The sequence below is a fragment of the Mus musculus genome, chromosome 11 (assembly GCF_000001635.26).
Source record: "Mus musculus strain C57BL/6J chromosome 11, GRCm38.p6 C57BL/6J".
NCBI lineage: Eukaryota > Metazoa > Chordata > Mammalia > Rodentia > Muridae > Mus > Mus musculus.
The window spans coordinates 114,048,903-114,067,460 of record NC_000077.6 but is presented as its reverse complement, the minus strand read 5'-3'; the positions used below and the strand labels follow the sequence as shown (position 1 = coordinate 114,067,460).

The 18,558-nt window shown below is 53.1% G+C and overlaps 1 protein-coding gene across 2 annotated transcripts in view; it reads left to right on the top strand.

The window, feature by feature from the left end:
* Nucleotides 1–431: 431 nt before the first annotated feature.
* Nucleotides 432–18,558, top strand: part of Sdk2 (sidekick cell adhesion molecule 2) — a 290,656-nt gene continuing 272,529 nt past the window's right edge. The window contains exon 1 of one of the 2 annotated variants that reach the window (NM_172800.3): nucleotides 432–1,658. In NM_172800.3, coding sequence (NP_766388.2) covers nucleotides 1,583–1,658 — 76 coding nt within the window. In that variant the 5' untranslated portion in view covers nucleotides 432–1,582. The remainder of the gene's footprint in view (nucleotides 1,659–18,558) is intronic. The other variant, XM_006533253.4, reaches the window with a different exon arrangement.

Below are 18,558 nucleotides of genomic sequence, written 5' to 3'. Positions count from 1 at the left end.
GAAGGAAAAACTGGAATCAACCGGTTGACACCCCCCCCCCCCCCAACACACACACACACCCTTCCCAAACTGTTCTGCCTGGTCGAATCCAGAGGGGTACTGGGGGCTTCATCCTATGGGAGACTGGGATAAGGCCTTCTAGGGAGGAGTGAGGGTGGGCTGAAGCTAGAAGACCGGGCCAGAGAGAGCGGCTCGCTTGCAGCCCGCGCTACTGCCCTCCGGTGGGTCCCGGAGACGCCAGGCGTCCGCGGCCGCGCACACGGATTGGGTTTCTGCGGGGCTCGCTCCCGGGCCTGGCTCGGGGCCGCCGCCGCCCCCTCCCTGCGCGCAGGCTGCGCTCCAGTCGCGGCCACGGGGTAGCGCTCGGCCCCCCTCTCCGCGTCTCCGCCTCCGCCGCGCTCGTCTCCGGCTCCCGCTGCCCCCGCAGCTCCAGCTCGGCGCAGGCAGACTCTCAGGCTCGGCAGCAGAGCAGCTCTGAGGACGCTGAGCCCGGGCAGCCCAGAGCTCCAGGCTCTGCGAGGCAGCTGCTGCCGAGGTGGGCGAGCAGCAGGCGCGGCCGAGGCGCGGGAGCAGCCGTGGAGACTCGGGTCCCCGCGCCGGGCGAAAACGCCGGGGGGCCGAGGCGGCGCCGAAACCCCGGATCCCAAAGCTGCCGGCAGGGCTTTCCCGGTGCGGCTCGCGCCGAGCTCCATCCCGGGTGCGGCGGAGAGCAGGACCCGCCGGTCTCCTCCTCAGGATCGCCCGCAAGAGGCGCGGTGCCCAGGCGCTGGCTGGAACCTGGGCCGCCCAGCCGGGTACCCGAACCGGGCATCCATCCCTGCCCGCAGCTGGCGCAGACATGGGCGCACGGGGCTGCGCGCCGGGCCGTGGGACCCGCAAAGTTTGCTAGCCGGAGGTGCTCAGAGCCTAGGGCGAGCCCCGCACCGAAGCCCCAGGGGAGGTACCCCCGAAATCACTGAATTGGGCACGAGGACCGTGGAGCTGAGAAGGGTGGCTCGGCCCCGCTTAGATGCCTTCTGCAAAGTTAGAAGAGAAGAAAACTTCGGCTCCGGGGAGATTCGGACCGTTATGCTAACCGCGCCCCCCGAGCCCTGCGCCCCTTCTAAAAGACACCCGGCGCCCGCGCCTGCTACTGTGCTCCGCTTACATCAAGTCCCAGGGGCCCGGCGCCTGGAACCGCGGTGACTACGTCGGCCCGGGAGAACCCAACCAGGGGGCGGGGAGGGGCGGGAGGCGGGCAACGTGGCCACCAGGAGGAAGTTTCCTGAAGTTGTCCTCTGATTCGGGAGCTCATCCAGCGACCAGGCCGGATCGCAGGGGTCGCCCTGCCTATGAGACGTAGTCTGAGTCGGGGTGCTAAGGGATACAGGCACCCCGAATTTGAGAGGAGGCTTGGCCTCTTTCTGCTCTCCCCCTCGCTTTACGGAATAGCCAGCGCAGAAAGAGGGGAAAGCATTTGGGGTCGCCGGTGCGGCCCCTACGGGCATAGCGTCCAGGACTTGACCACACAGTCTCCCGGGACTCCAAAGGATTATAAAGCAACTCGCAAAGAGGGGGCACTTTAGAGGACCCCTCGGTCAGCATGTTCAGCAGCATGTGGAGGCTGCCGCTCTGGACTCTACTGGCCCTGCATCGGATCCACTCGGCCGGGGCCCAAGGTACGGTATGGGTGACTTTCTCCACGTGGAACTGGAGAAGGGGTTTGGGTGGGCAGAAGAGAGGTAACCCCCCTAAGACACCGCGTTTGGCCCAAGCTGGACCATCTCTTGTACGTCTCAATGCTCCCCGCTTCTTCGACTTTTGGAGCTCTGTTTGGGGTGGGGCAGTGTCTGATACTTCTGACCTTTCTGGACCGGAAAGGTGAGGTTACGGGGAGGTGGACCTTTGTGGATACTCTCTGGTCGGGGTAGGAGGGGCGCGTCATTCTGTGTCTTGGCTCCATTGAACTCCCTAAGCTCCTGGTCCTGCTTGACGTCCGAAAGGAAGGGCAAACCATGGCAGGCAGGCACTGTGTGGTCCCAGGGCGAGAAGATGGGGCGGGCAGAAGCTGGGAAGAAGCCGTAGTGGTGGCTCAGGGTGCCCGCTTGATTTCCCCTCAAGAGCAGATACTCTGGTTAGCCATGTATGGGAGCCCGCGCCTGGCTGCCTGGCCGGCCGTGGCCGCGAGAGCTGGGGCGGTTTGGCGGCATGGTCCCGGAGCCCAGCGGCGAGGACAGCGGCAGACCCAACCCCCACCCCACCCCGACACACCCAACGGGCAGCCCCAGCCTCCAGCTTCCAGGACTAGCTGGATGCCTGGCCACTGCTGCTTTGATCTGTAGCGGCCCAGAGCAGACAGCCTGGTGAGGAAGGGCTAGTGGGTGTTCAGTGGGTGTGTTGAAAGGAGGTGCGATGGGGTTGTCCCTCCCCGCCTCCTGCAGCGGATGCCCGCGCGTCTCTGGGGTCCCCTGGAGGGTCATGGTAGGCTACGGCGGCGGCTGCACCCGAGCTTTCTTGCGTTTGGGGTTCGAGGATCCAGATGGTGGTGGCCGTGGTGGCCGAGCGGCGCCTGCTGGGGGCAAAGGGAGAAGTAGTCTAGAGTGAATCCCCAGACTCATCGGTTCAGCTTTAGATTTCCTTCGGCTTTCCAGGCTCACAGAGAAGCCAGACCTACCCAAGAGCCAGGGGCTTCAGGGCTTCGGTAGGGACTGGGATGGCGTCGCAATCCCCCTACAGAGCCTTTCTCCACTTCTGGGGTCCCAGAGCCTCGGAAAAGAAGGGTCCCTACTTTGTCCCAAGTCAGGAAATCCTCAGAGCCAAGATCAGAGATGAAAACGATCAGTTGTCGCTCACAGGGCTGAGGAGAGGACTTTTTACAAGGCAATTTAGGTAAAAGCACTTCGAAAATTTCTAATGAGCGCCATAAATGTAAGGCAATAAAAGTTATTATTTTTATAGTGATCATAAAATCTTCCAGTAGGCAGGGACCTCAGAGGTCATCGAATTCTAGTAGCCATTTAACTGATGGGGAAACTGAGGCCCTGTGCAATGAGCTGACTTGCCCAAGAGCACTCTGATATGTGGGGTAGGTGTCAGAGACAGAGACCTGGTGAGTTCTGAGTCTCTCTCTCTAACGGGTACCTCTGTAGCCTCTCCTGTAGGGTTCTCACCCTGTGGGGACCCAGGACAGTGGCCCTGACAGAGTTGGAATGGGCTGTCCTCCACTCTGGGTACCTGGCCAGCTTGTTCTGAGCTGGCCGTGGAGGGAGGGGTTTCTGAGGGGTAGCTCGTGTGGAACCCTTCAGCTCCACTTTAGTGCGGACTCCAACAGGACTGTGTAACTTGCCTTGGGGGGACAGGGAGCTCACCAATTGGTCTCCCATCTAAGACCACGCCCTTGTGGTGTCTCCAGAGCACCTTTCAGAGTGGTCACGTCCCAGCTACCTCCACAGCTGCCCACGTTCCTGAGGCCAAGGTGCCAGTGTCTTATTGAAGTTATGGCTCCCCGTTCCCATGCCTCTCCCAGGAAGAGCTCTATTCTCCTGATAGGATCAGAGAAGCACCTTTGTGGCCCCCCACACCCCGTACCCCCGCAGCCCCCACCCCCCCACACACTCTGGTAGCTGTTTTCCCTCGATGCTAGGCTGTCTGATTATGATCTCTGGCTCTTCGAATGTTTGCTTGCCAGCACTGCCCCCCTCCTTCCATTTGTCGCCCTGCAGAGAATTGTGGGAAGAAATTTTCTGCACTCCACCTGGGGGGCAATGCTGGGCTTGGGTGAGGTTAGGGCACAGGGTCTTTTTTTTTTTTTTTTAATCTTCTTTGGGGTTAGTTTTTCTGCCTCTAAGTCCCTGCCATTACCCCTTTGAGGACAGTTAAAACCTCAGCATCTCTCTGACGCTATAGGGTCTGCCCTGCAGACATGGCACACACAGAGTCACCCAGCAGCTGCTTCTCCTTTGAAACTCGTGTCCTGTGGTTACTCCTGTGGGGTAATATGGAGACTTTGGCCTAGTTCTTTTTCCAGGTGCTGCACTAAGCTGCATTACCTGGTTGTACTGAAAACTATCTTTTGGCCATTTCTCCCCAAAATCAATCTTACATGATTCCAGCTCGTTTCCCAGACAAAATGCAGTAATCACATTGACAAAGCATTCCCTCCCAAACTAGGAAGGCGGGAAAGGGTTCTCATGAGCTGGCAAAGACACCTGCGGAGATGTTTCTGAAAGACTCTTAGCTGCTGGAAGCCTCAGTTTCCCCATCTGTACCTTGGGAACAATATCTCCCTCTTTGCAGATTTGGCATGGCTTACGGGGACTCCATGGAGAGGTCCTTTCAAGTCCTTTACACACACACACACACACACACACACACACACACACACACACACAGCTGCAGACTTCCTTCTTTGACTACATTGATGTTTCCTGGAGTGGCCCTTAATGCTCTGAGCTCCCAGGAACTAGTCACAGGTAGATTTGCACAATTCCCCAGGAGTTGGGGTTGGGAGGTCATGGTGATCCTGGCAGCCTGAATTACTGAGTGCTTTGGAGAATTTTTCATATGCTGGTGAGCTTGGCCATTGCTTGAAAGCATCCAGGCCAGCCCAAGCTGCTGGGAAGAGGTCAGGGGCTGCCAAAGCAGCCATTCTAGGAGGTTTAGGGGGTTCTTTCTCAATAGAATTGCACCCGGGGATGAGGGGCATAGACCAAGAGGACACTGAGGGACAGTAGGGAAACCCTGACTGAGGCCTAGAAACTCTAGTCCCGGAAGCTCCTGGAGAGTCCCAAAGGGAGAAAGTTTAGCGCTGGGAGCTAATCACGATAAAAGCCAAACAGCACACGGGGGAATGGGATGAAAGTTTAATTACATGGTGTGGCTAAGCTGTAATTATTAATTACTGACAGCAAAAAATAACTTATTGATCAGGGCCTCTTGCTAATTACCAGGAGGCCTTAGTGTCATGCTTGCCCGGGGCTCAGCTGTCAAAAGCTCCACAGAACCATGAGCATGGGGTGGTAAAGAGTCCTGCTTCCCCATCCCTTTCTCTTCCACCCATCTATCTCTTACCCTGGGTACCCCTTGATGTCATGGGGGGGGGTCTGGAACCTCTTGGTAGGGTGAGATAAGTGATGGAATTTGGTTCTTGCTGCCTCTGGCTGCAGAAGTTCCCCCTTTGTAGGGTGGGGTCACTCTGGACCCAGAGCAGAAACTAAATCCTGCAGGCAGGCAGCTTGCACCTGCCGTGGAAACTCTCATGCACTTGCTTGGCAAATATTTATCGACCACCTCTCCCTTACGTCCTCTACTGGAAGGCGGGAGTAGGGGCCAGGAACCTCATTCCATCAGGGAAGGGAGGCTGGGAAAGAGGCCAAATCCTTTACAACAGACCGGTGTTTAAGCAGGACCTCAGTGGCTGGCTTTAAGGTGGTGTGTTAAACTGCATATCGGAACGTCTTTGACCTTGTTCCCTAGGACACAGCTGGGCTGTGAGCTAAAGAAAAAAGAGAATGGGCTTGTTTTCTGTCCCAGGGGTTCAAAGAATGCCCGGGAAGTTATCCAGAGCTGTCCTCTACCTGCAAATCTAGGGCCAGTGGCCACGTGGCCAGCTTTCATACCCGCATGCAATGGAGGGCTCCTTACTGTGAACTATAAGGCTGTTAGACATTGCCTCATGCTGATGAAAGAACTGGAAGGTACGTTGTTGGTTAGTCTAGAATTTAATGGGTTCCCTGCTTGGCAGGAAGCCTATTCCCTGACTCCTAGCCCCTTTGGGGGGGGGGAGTTAGAGCTGAAATTGACCTGGGGTTACTGAGCTGCTTCAGGTTACCCACTTTAGCGCCACCTCCCCCCTCCCCATCACAGTATTGCAGAGGCCCCTGGAGCTCCCTAAGTGGTAAGAATTAGTCACTGTAATTTGGGGCCTTGGGATGCCAATAGCAACAAATGGGCCAGCAGCAGATCCGTCTACTGCCTGTAATGGAAAGGAAAACAAGCCAGTTATTGAGACTTCCCTAGCTACACAGCACTCACTGGCCCCTGATGTCCCCATGCTGGGCAGAAGCAGGTCCAGGGAGCCTTGCTGAGTAAAGGAGTGTCAGGGCTGTCCAGGACCCCACTCCAGAGAAAATTGGTACCTCTCTGGGCACCCTCAGGAAGGGAGTGTAACCAGGCCATGACTGAGCCAGGATCCTGGAAAAAACTTCCTCATCTGAGAAACTTCCAGTGGACTGGGAGTTCCCAACTTGGGTCAGCCCTTTTCAGCCCCTACTTCCATCAAAAGTGATGCTGAACTGAGCAACTGAGCATGCTCCCTGTCTCTGAAGTGAGGGGAGGACAGGCGGCTTGTAGCTCCTTGGGGTGGTTTGGGTGGTGAAGTAAGATTAGCTCTTGATAAGCCACGAAGGCATAGAATGGTCTGGTTATGTGGCTATAAGGGTGGCTGAATCCCTCCTCTGCTCCCTCATCTCATCACTCCACTCACTCACTCTTGTACCTCTGTAGAGCCTCCAGTTCTTAGAGCTCTCTGAAAGCTGACCTCTAACTGCCTCTAGCATCCCTGTAGTTACTGACACCCAGTTTCCTAGGATGATGTCCTTTGCCCACCTCGAAACTCCTATGCTGTGGCATCTCAGAGTAGGTAACGCACCATTGTCTCTGCCCTTCCTTCTGCAGAGCACCCCTCTCTCAGTGCATTGAGTTGATGGTTGGTTTAATGCTGGTCTTTTGTGTATCCGTTTCTCTCTTGTATTCGTTCCTGAATTCCCAGCCTCGAGAGTAGTGCCTGGTACACAAGGGCTCAACAAATACATATGAATAGGAATGAGTGTAGGCATGAATGTATGCATGCATGCATGCATGCATGAATGAATGAATGAATGAATGAATGAATCGTGTTTCCTCTTGCCACCTGGCCCTGCCTACTTCTCCAGCTTCCAGTCTGGCACGGATCAGTGGCTCCTTAGTGCCTATGGTCTCCTTGGATCTGTGGAGACTTCCTTGTGGTAAGCAGCAGAGCACCCCAGAGTGAGAGCCTGTTGTAGTCTTGCTGGTGGCTCTGGGCTGCCACTGAGGGAGCATCCTGCTGGGTGTTCTGGTACTCTGGTACTTCTTTCCCAGATATTCTTGGCTCCGGCTCTGCCAGAGAAGCTGCCTCTAGAAGGTCTGGCCTTAGAGCTTGAATAGCTTTGGGGTCCTTTCTGAGGCCCTGCCAGCTACCCTCTACCCTTACAGGAGCAGAAAGGCAGGGTGAAAAGTTTGGGGTGTTGTCTACCTTATCTAGATGCACAGGATCCTGTAGAGGAGAGGAGACAAGACAAGCTGATGTCCAGACATTAGTCCCTCTCCTTACAGCCACTGGCTGGCGTTGACTGTGGCCCCACCAATATCAAGGGAAAAAAATAGAGACACTCAGCAAAGCTAAGTGCCCTGGTGCTCTAACTGAAGTGTCAAACCCTCAGCATGATCCGAGAGTTCTGTGATCTCAATGTGTGTCTTCTTGATGTTGCCCCAGGCTGCCCCTTGCCATCTCCTACCTTCTTCTCAGTGAAACTCAGCCATTGGTCTGGGAGATGCTCAGCCTGCTGTGCTGTCAGGGGACTGAACTCATCTAGGGAGGCAACAAAACTTAGAGCAACTTTAGGTTTCCTCGTCCTTCTCCTCCTCCCCCTCCTCCCCTTCCTCCCCCTCTTCCCCCTCCTCCCCTTCCTCCCCCTCCTCCTCCTCCTCCTCCTTTCCCTCTTCCTTCCCCTTCTCCCCCTCCTCCTCCTCCATCACCATCATCATCCCCCTTCCCCCCCACTTCCTTTCTCTTTTCTCTTTGGCTTTGGCCTCCACCCCTGTTCTATTCTCACAAGGCATGATGAACTTGGCAGAATTCAAGATTCCCTCTCTCCTTCCTTCCATCCCCTGCCTAGGGCATCCCAGAGCTCTTGGAGGAGCCGTCTCCTCACATCTCCTGAGGCTTTGGTGACTGGCTCGCCCGTGACCAAGGAATCTCCCAAATGGAACAGGGCTTGGGGTGTGGGAGGACAGAGGGAAGAAAAACAATTAAAATTTCATGCCAACTAGGGAAGCGATTAGTGGCCCAAAGGGGCCATGAAATTTTGATGCCATGATCATCATTCAGGAAGAAGGAAATATTACTGGCATGTGGCTCACTCACATAGGGGACGTGGAGAAACATGAGGGGCTCTTGGAGCCAGGACCCTGGGATCCCCTCTGGACAGCACTAGATGCAGACCAGGGAGGCCATCAATATGTGACTTAGAATCCAGGTGACAGGAGGGATATGGTCCAGTGCCCAAATGCTTGGACTGCCACTGTGTAGCATGAGCTCATGATCAGTTAAGCCAGATTTTCCGTGTCTTTTTAAACTGTAGCCACCAATGCAGCATGAAGCATCAGAGGACCAGCTGGGGCAGCACAGACTGCTCAGGGACTTCAATCATGGGCGAACCCCTGGGTTTCTTCTTATCATTCACTAACTTGGTGAGTTTGGATAACTCACAGAGACTGTATGTGCATCGGTTTCTTTATTTATAAAGTGGCAATAACAGTCCTACCTGCTTTGTTGGCTGTGACCAGGGTTAATGAATGAAATAGGCTAAGCCCCTAGAACACTGATCGTATATAGGCCTCTTCACCTTATCACTGCTTCATCTTGGTGGAAGAGAAACAAGATAAACCTTAGGCCTGGGATTAAGCAGGTACCCTGGCCCCAAAGACTTCTGTTTCTTCTGTCTTCCTCAAGCTTCCCGTGACATCAAAACTTATGCACTGGCCATTTATTAGGCTAAGATATTTTCTGTCTCTAGCCTAAAATGCAAACAGGCCCCCAGAAAGCCTACACAGGCAGCTGTTCACAGTTGTGCGAACTTCAGGGTCGGTGTTTTTACTAGATCCTTTCATAAAATGTCAAGTTGATACGGGTAGCTATTCAGCCCAACCCATGAAGGATGACCCAATCAAAAACAAACAAACAAACAAAACATAGATGTTAGTGTTGCTAGCATCCAATTCAGAAGCATCCAATAACGTGCAAAGATCACATGATCTGAGAAAAAGAGATAGTGGTATATACAATACCCTGGGTTTGGTCCCCAGAACTACTGGAGGACAGACAGATGGACACATGGACGGGTGGACACACACACAGAGAGAAGGAAGGGCAGGTGAGAAAGAGCGAGAGTTGGGGCTAAGAATTAGAAAGGAGGGAATAAGAGAGAGAAAGAGAATATGAATGTAGGTCAGCTGCTTCCCAGGGCACTGCCTTTGATCTAGGCAAGATGGCCCCCACAGGCACTACCTGCCACACTGCTTCAGACCTACAGGTCCAGGGGATTAAAAAACAGTCTCCTGTGAGGCACCCCCAGCTTTTCAGCCACAGGGACGGGGAAGGCATCTTGAGATGACCTCCCCCTCTATGGAAGGCCCAGGCTTTCCTCAGTTCTCCGTGAGCTCAGCCACAGGGAGTTCTCCATAGGTCCTGAGTGCAGGGGCAACCTCTTGCCTCTCCCCTCCCTGTTCCTGTATACACGCTCTAATCCATGTTCAGGCCAGCCTCCCCACCAAGGGGGCCTGTGAGCACCCATCCCTTCCTTCCTCACTATGGACTCTCAGACTTCTCCACTAACCCAGATCCTATTCCCCCAAAGTCTCGTGTGAAGCCATCACTGAACCCAGCTGTAGCACAGGCCTCAAGACCCCGACAGGTGAGGTGTTCCATGCCCTCGGGATACCCTCAGGCTGGGTTCCCATCATCTCTGGATGCCTACAGGCTGGTGAGAGGACAAGCTACTTTCTCCCCTCAGGATGACCTCTGTCTGGATGCTCTGCCTCCCCGGGACACCCAGGCATTGCTACCCCACCCTCTCTGGATGCCCACAAGCTAGACACCTTATCCTCTTGGGGGACCAAGAAGCTAGATAGCCAATCCTCTCTAAATAACTAAGAACTGGGGGGTCCTGCCCCATCAGGGGCCCTGCAGACAGGAAATCCCACCCCTCAGGACATCTGCAGACTGGATACCCCATCCCCTCAGGATGACACAGGCTGGACTTCTCTTTCCTTTATTAAGCCCACGTGCTGGATGCCCCATCCTCTTTAGCCTTGTTGATGCTGACTGATCTTGTAATGTGTGTGAGAGACTGATTTCTTTAATTACAAACTCCTTGAGTCTAAATAATAACACTTCATCAACAAGGATGAAGGTATTAGACATCAATTACTTTTTCCAATTAATAAACTTAACCCTTTAAGGAGTGAGCCACAAGAGCCCGTGAAGCCAGAGAGGATCGAAAGTGGATGACACCAGAGGCCTCCTGTAACATTCTCACTGGGTCTCACTGGGTCCCCCGGGGTAGGGCTTTTTGACCCTCATGGCTAACGTGCCCTCTCTGGAAAGGGGAGGTGGGCATTGGTGGCAGTGCCAGATCTTTCCAAGGTGGCTGCCATGACAGAAGAGGGTGGACTCCACCTAAGGGGGTCTGGCTGTATGACCTGAATCTGCTGTCCATCCACATAACCTTTTCCTGCTAGGATTTTATTTTCTAAATAAATAGAAGTTTGCATTCCATTCCATAGCGTATCCGAATTCCATTTAAACACACAGAGAATCATTTCAAAGCCACAAGATACTAGCTGAGATGTGTACTGTATCTTTTCCTGTGGCTTCCTGAACCTCTAGGGGGTATATGGGAAAACTCAAATTAGATAATTTCTTGGGTCACATCTTCCAGAAAAGTTCTAAAGTACCTGATGTATCTATTTCAACCAGTTTCATTTTAAAAATTTCTATAACCTTCTGAAGGTTACAATCCAGCCACACAGCTGAATGTGGGCCAGGCTAATCATCTGCTGGGGGTTGGCATCAAGTTTTCATCCCTGCCAGGTGGCCCAGGCCACTGGAGGGCTTGTCTCCTGGCCCCTCCTTACTCATGTTGATTGAGATTGGACGAGCCAATCAGAAGCACTGTTGCAGAAGCTTTTGGAGCCAAGCCGTGAGGAAGCCTCACAGACTCTCCTCTTCTGAGGTAGGGAACTTCAGTGCTGGCAACATGAATATTTTCTGGCCAACTTCCTTGTTGGTCTAGATGAAGGGCAAATGGCATGTCTGTGAAAGTTGCTCACATAAACTTGAGATTTTATGAAAAGATCCAGTAAAAACCTTCATACTAAGACGTGCACAGCCGATAACAGCCTAATATGTAGCTTGTCTCTAAGGCATGTTTGAGTTTGTCTTCTAGAAAAGAACATCTTCCAGCAAAGCCCAGGCTTCACTGTAGTTTTCTCCCTGTGATAGCTCTGAGCACTGAGTTCTACCTGGACAGCCAGCACTAGCCAAGTGCTTCTAACATGGTCCTGTCATGTATCTGTTCCCGATGCATATGTGGATATGTGTTCATGCAAGTTCATGTGTGTGCATGTGCACATGTGTGTCCATACATGTTCATATGGTGCACACATGTGTGCATGTTCATATGGATGCATGTGCACATGTGTGCTTGTGCATACTCATATGGGTGTGCTTGCACATGTGTATATGCATACATGTTCATATGCGTGCACTTGCACATACATATGCATCTATGTTCATATGGTGCACATGTATGTGCGCACATGTTCATATAGGTACACATGCACATGTGTTTGCATACATGTTCATGTGAGTGCATCTGTACATGTATCTGTATGCATGTTCACATGATGCACATGTGTGTGCTTGCATGTCCATATGGGTACATGTACAAATATGTGTGCAGGCATGTAGAGAGGCCTTAGGTGTTGTTGCTCAGGAGCTGTCCCTCTTGCTTGTGAGACAGGGGCCTGCAGTGAGCCCAGAGGACCCACCTGTCTCTGCTTCCTCAGCACTGGAATTACAAGTCTGTGCCCAGCTTTTTCATATGTGTTTCTAGGGATTGAACTCAGGGCCTCATACCTGCAAGGCATGGACTTGACTGACTGAGCTCTCTTCCTATCCTGGTCTCCTCCTGACTTCCCTGGACATTCTGTGCTTTGGGAACCAGACCCCCAAAATGTCAGTCCAGTCTCCCAGTTTCTGCCTGGCAACCAGCCTGGCCAGCACCATTGTTTGTCTCTTTCTGCCCTGGCACAAGGTCTTGGAAGCCAGAAAGTAGCAAAACTATGCCCAGGGTTCATGCCTACTGCCCGTCACCTCTGTGTTCTCCTTCCTCTCCGTGGGCAACATAGAGCTCCGCTCAGCATTATGACCCAGAACTTCTCTGTTCAGTCTCCTCTCCCTGCCTGGGTGTGGTTTCTACTTCCGGGGGGTTGGCAGATGGGCAGTCTCAGGCCAGGCTGCCAGGGAGGGCCGGGGGAGCTCCTCATTAGCTCTGCTCCGAGCTCATTATCAGTCTGCGCATCACTGGGTGAGAAATGGCTGTCGTCAGGACAGTAATAAATACGTGCCTGTCAGAGTTGATGTGATTGGAGTAATGAAGAGAAAGCAGCCACCGAGAGAGGGATGCTGCGGGCTGGGGCTTCAGGTGCCAGAGAACTCTGTCCACTGCCTATCCCCCTTGGCCTAAGAAGCAAAGGACTGGCACGGGGGGGTGGGGGGTGGCATTGAATGTCTTTCTCCTTAAACTGTGCTGAATGGAGATCCTAGAAAGTTCTGGAAGCTATGAGGTAAAAGGGAAGATGGACAACACCAGGAAGGGAGGAAGGGGATGCTTGCCCTGAGCAGAGCCAAACAGAACCAGCCATCGGAGAGTGCTGCTTTTGATGGCTCAGCCTCCCGATGTAGCCCTGGTTCTAGAACAGCCTGAAGGAAGGCGTGGGGGAAACACATGGCCTATTGTTCACACCCCCTGGCCTGCCACCTCGCCTGCAATGTTAGAATGCATTGTGTCTCCAGAAACTCGGAATGCCCAGCACTGAGTGTGGAGAACAGGCTTCCAGTTCAGCCTCTTTCCCTCTCCTCCGAGGAAGAACCTGGGAGCCACTGGCTGAGTCCAGACAGGACTAAGCTGGACCTCCTAGACTCTGAACAGGAGAAGGAGGGTGGGAGCTCAGACTTGATATGGTGCCAGGCTCTGGAGACTGGAGCAGACAGGATGGAGCAGGTGAGGCTTCGCCATTCTCTCTGCAGCCTCGGGAGCCACCTGTCTGGTTATGAGTGAGGGTAACCAGGAATGATAGATAGATCCCTTGGAGGGCTTTTTCAGGACCCCACCCCCAGAGTTTCAAACCCAGCAGGTCAGAGATAGGGCCTAGAATGCTGCATTTCTAACAACTTCTGACACTGGTGCTGGCCCAGGGACAAACTCTGAGGAGGCCTAGTGTAGAAGTTTGACCAGAGCAGAGATGTTACAGCTATGACTAAGTCCCTTCTATCTGGATAGACTGTGTCTGCTTCTGGTGCAGAGCCTGGCTTATTAACACCTGAACCCTAAGGCCTATGGCCTTGTACTTGGGTAAGGTACAACTTGGTCTTCTTTATTTCCTCAGAAAGTTCTTGCTCATAATGTGTTTGTTAATCAGTTTTCCAATGCTATAACAAAATACCGACCCGAGCTAATCAATTTAACAAACAAAAAGGTTTATTTAGGTTCCTGGTTTTGGAGGTTGCCAGCCCTCTTTATAGGCTCCATGCTCTGGTTTTCTAGTCCTGGAGCCAACCAGCCAAGCAGGACTAAGGCTTCTCTGGTCCCTCTTCCTTGGCCTGTCCCCTGGGCACCATGGGGACATCTGCAGAATTAGGTCATGGGGGTGGGGACTACAGATCAAGGACTAGTTCTTGCTCTAACTACCTTTTTTTTTTAAACTTTAGGAGCCCTGTGATTTAGTGGTGGAGCTCCTGGCTCCTCATGGACATTCCTAGGTTTCCTTCTGTCACCCCAAAGCTTAGCCCCAGATGCATGAGGCTCCAGAGCAGGACTCAGGGAACCCTGCATTCTCCTACATAATTCACATCCAGGGACTCCCAGAATTAGGGTGCACTGAGAATAAGTCCTATCGGCATCCTTTGCCACCCCACCAGGCACTCTTCCAAATGCCTTGTCTGACTTCCCTGCTTAGACCCTCCCCGTGTGAGGAGATATGTTAGCCCCATAATATAAATCAAGAAATGGAGGCACAGAGAGCTCTAGAAACTTGCCCAAAGCCACCCAGCAAATAGATTCAGGGACCTTCCCAAGCATTAGGCTCTGGGTCTGTGTTCTCCACCCATGGGTGGTTCAGGACCGTTGCCCCTCTTTCCTCCCACCCAATTTAAAGAGGCCGCATTCCCATAACCAGTCTGTAACTTAGCCTAGCTCTGCCACTCAAGAGTCTGATTTACCCTAACTAAATTAGCCACGCCTCTGTTCCCCCATCTGTTAAATGTAGGTTTAAAGCACACGAGTGAACTTCCACACACACAGAGGCTTTGGGGGGGGGGGAGTGTCTGGTTTAGTGCTGGAGTCTAACACACCCAGCAGCATTCCTGGCCTGTTTGTGTATAGCCGGGACTTCTCGAGACGTCACTTACTCAGACTCATCCAGCCTATGTGGTTTGCACCTGTGACCTTGTGCTGGTCCCTCCAGTCCTTTAATTCTGGGGAGGGGCCGCCACATGGGTACCCAGCACAGATCACTCTAAAAGTCCAGTTCACATGTCAGCCAGTGCACACCGAAACATGCCATATGAGAACCATTACTGCCAACATGGCTGTCATCACTGGCCCATCTGATTCAGGACATGTCAACTCTAAGACATGCTATGCTTTTTCATGCCCCTTGAGAGAGAGGCAGGCGCTATATAATCTATAAGGTGCATTCTGACTCTAGAGATGTTAAAAAAAATGAAAACAGAAAAGGTTCGTCTGGAGGTAAACGGTGGTGATGGCTCCTGTGTGCTCAGCTCCTTCCCAGGACCCTCCTGAGTCCTCCATAGCCTCATGTACTCGTGGCTTGGCCTTGCCACCATGAGCAAGAGCAGAGCAGACCAGTCAAGTTGGTGCAGAAGATACTGAAAACCCACTGCTCACCCATGCAGCAGCGTTACTGGGCTCTCTTTGGAGCCCATGCCAGAGCCAAGTTATAGGCTGGGAAGCACACACACACACACACACACACACACACACACACACACACACACACACACAGAGGCAGAGCTATCCACTGAATAGAGACCCTCAACAGAGCCGGGAGATGACTCGTTTGGTAAGGCGCTTGTCGTGGAAGCATACAGACCTGAGTTCCTGCCCCAGAACCCCCGTGAATGCCTGGACACAGTGGTATGTGCTGTGACCCCAGTGCTGGGGAGGCAGAGACAGGGGGATCCCCTGAAGCTTGTAGGCCAGCCAGCCTGGACTATGTGGTCAGTTCCAGGCCAAGTGAGAGTCTGTCTCAAAAAGCAGGGAGGTTGGCTGACTCTTGAGAAGAGATACCTGCGTGCATGCACACACACACACACACACACATACATGCACACATATATTCACACACACACACACACATGTACACACATACATACACATACACATGTGTACACATATATACACACATACACACACATACATACATACACACACACACATTCACATACATGCATACACACACACATACATTCACACACACAAATATACATATACAAGGAACCCCCAATGAAACACACATTACTCTCTCTATCTCCAGTACAGGTACGCTAAGCTCTTAGCATCTAACCTTAAACCAGGCATCCTGAGTGAAACCTCCTACTCTGCCCCAGTCTCCAGATGCCCCCAGCTCCCTGCCCCACTGCTTCCTAGAATGTCCGGGCTGAGGAAACCTCTCCCCACCCTGCTTTGCCACAAGCTCACATTCCTCCCTCAGCTGCGCCCAGTGCCAGCACCTGTTTCCTGGGAACGAGGCCCCTGAGCGGTGAATGTCTGGCATGGGTTCTTGATGGGGGTGAGGGAGCATCCCCTCCCCCACAGCTGGGACTGCCAGGCCAGAACATAGCCACTTGGCCTGTCCCTTCCCCTTGGGCCAGCCCCAAAAGGGAAATGAAGGGTTTGGCTGAGAGTCCACCAGGCCCTGGACAGTCTGGTACAGCTGTGCCCATCCACCCTGCCCTTGGGGCTTGTTCAGGGAAGTTCCCTCAGAGAGACAAGGCCCTGAGACAGCTGCTCCCATCTTATCTCCCCACCCAATAACCCAGCCTTGACAACCTGGTAAGTCTGTCACTGCAGACCAACCTAGAGGACAAAGGCTCCCCTGTCCATCCTCTCTTGCTCTCTTCCCTCTCTGACGTCCTTGGAGTCCAGGCCTATGGTTCTATGGGTTCCTGGGCCGGCAGCAGCCAGCTCCACAGACTCTGCCTGGCTCAGTGCTATGCAGTCATGGCTCCATGAGAGATGTCTTTGAAGAGGGTCTGTCTGCTAGCTCACTGGCAAGGCAAGCCAGCCTCCTCATCTGCAGGGCCTGGCACAAGATGGAAATGCGGCCCCTTGCTGGGAAATGGTTATGAATTTTAAGATGATGTCAGGGAGCATTAAACCAAAAGCCCAGAGTGACCACATCGGTCCCCTACCCAGAGAGTCTACCATGTCTGCCTAGTCAGGGGTGGTAGGGATGGTGGAAGTCTCCCCTCTCCTTGGAGCCACTTCATACTCTGGAGGTTCAGTCACCCAAGTACTTGTTTTTCTGTTATTCCATTTCTGGACCTTGCTTACTCTTCCTGGATGGCAAGGTAAGGGGACCCTTGTCACAGACCCCGAGGGTAAGTCATGACTAAGGAATGGTAAGCAAGCTTGGGAATGTCCTGTGCTTATCTTTAGTTTCACACAAGATGCCAGGGAATGAGAGCCAGGGGCTAAGGCTCGGGTGCCTGCGTGTCTGGTCCTGTCCAGTATGCAATGCTTTCTCTCTTTGCCTCTGGTTCCTCACTTCATGTGAGGCCAGATACAAGAAGTCACAGGCTTTGCAGCCTTTGAATATTTCAGAAGGGATCTCTGCCCTGCTGTTTGGCCACTGTGGTACCTCAGCAAGATGCCCCAGCTCACCCCACCTCAGGTGCCTCTGCTCTGAAGAGGGACAGGTACTCAACCTGAGTCAGCTGACTAGGACAGACTCTGGACGCCGTAACTAATAAGACAGGAGGTTTACTTAGCTTCTAGTTTCAGAACTTTTCATATGTGATCAGCCGGACCCCTGTTGCCTGAGTACCTGTGATAAGGCACTGAGTAATGAGGGGGGGAGGGGGAAGGCGTGGGAGAGGTGGGAAGTGTGGCAGAGTAAAACCGCTCATTTCGTGGTCCCATAATTCCCTCCAAAGACATGCTTCAGTGACCCAAAGACTTCTACTCTAACCTGAGTTCAAGCAAAACAAAACACCATTGGGGAACACTAGGAAGATAAGGAGCCTCAGATCAAGGCTGATCGTTGAGGGGGTTTAGGGAGATTCCTCAAGGCCAGATAGATCGTCCCTCTGTCTCCAGTCATGACATGGAATGGGTGCTCTGAACCTGTGGTCATGCGGGCTGTGCCTCCCCCAGGTGAAGCTGGGTCACTGCGTTCTGGTTTCAATCCTGTGGCGTGGCTGAGAGTCTCGCTCACGCCCGCAGCAGAAGCAATCAGCAGACTGCCCCAAATGCAGAAAATGGGAGCCCCACCCCAGCCCTGATGAGCAGCATCCACTTTGGATCCCCAGGTGGCAGGTGTGCTCATCAGAGTCCGGGAAGCCCTGGAGCTGGCTCACTGCTGTGGCTATTTTAGGATCCTAGAGACCTCAAAGTCCAGCGGCCAGCTCTACCTGCCTTCCCGGAATATGTGGGAAAAGGCACACGTCACACACAGTTAACACTTGTGTTTGGAAGCCCAGTTTTCTGTCTCATCCCCAGCATGGAGGACCTTATCAGCAGGGTAGGGGGTTCTGGAGCCCAGCCCTCCTGGAGGAGAAGCTTCCTGAAGGTCTCGGTTTTGTTAATGGCTGTTTGCAGGGATGGGTTGGGACGGGCATCTCTGGTCAAGTCTCAAGAAGGACTTGAGAAAGAATCACTTCTTAAATAAGCAAACCCCAAAATTCTCCAGGGGCCTGCACAGAGAGCTCTGTAGGAGCCATCATTTATTTAAGGGCAGTTCACTACAGTGTTGGGGAAATCCATTAAACAGCCAGCCTGGAGCCACAGGCAGAGGGGAAGCTACCGAGGGAAACAAGGTCTGGGGGTTTCAGGAGAGCTGGCCCTGAGGCAGTCAGACCTGAGTGTGCCTGCCCATCTCCACCCCTGCAGAGCAGGGAAGAAAGAGTAGGCGGCTGGTTAGGGTACCATCTTAACTTCCCCGGTTACCCTCCATCACCTTCCTCTTCTCATGCTCTCAGAGCCTGGGCAGCAGCCCTCCCCCTACCAGCCTGCTGATAAGGCTTCAGTTTCAAAGCAGTTGAGAGCCACTGAGCTCATAGGTAGCATAAGAACCCCAAAGCAAGACTCTGTCAATGGCCTTTGGCATTTCCTCACCTGTACCCTGGGGTACTCACATGGACTACATGGACTGGGGTACTCAGTCCATGAGGCAGCCATAAGGACTGAATTATTTTACAAAAGTTCCTAGGAGTGTTGCAGGCACACAGGTGGTATGACATAAATATGTGTTAAG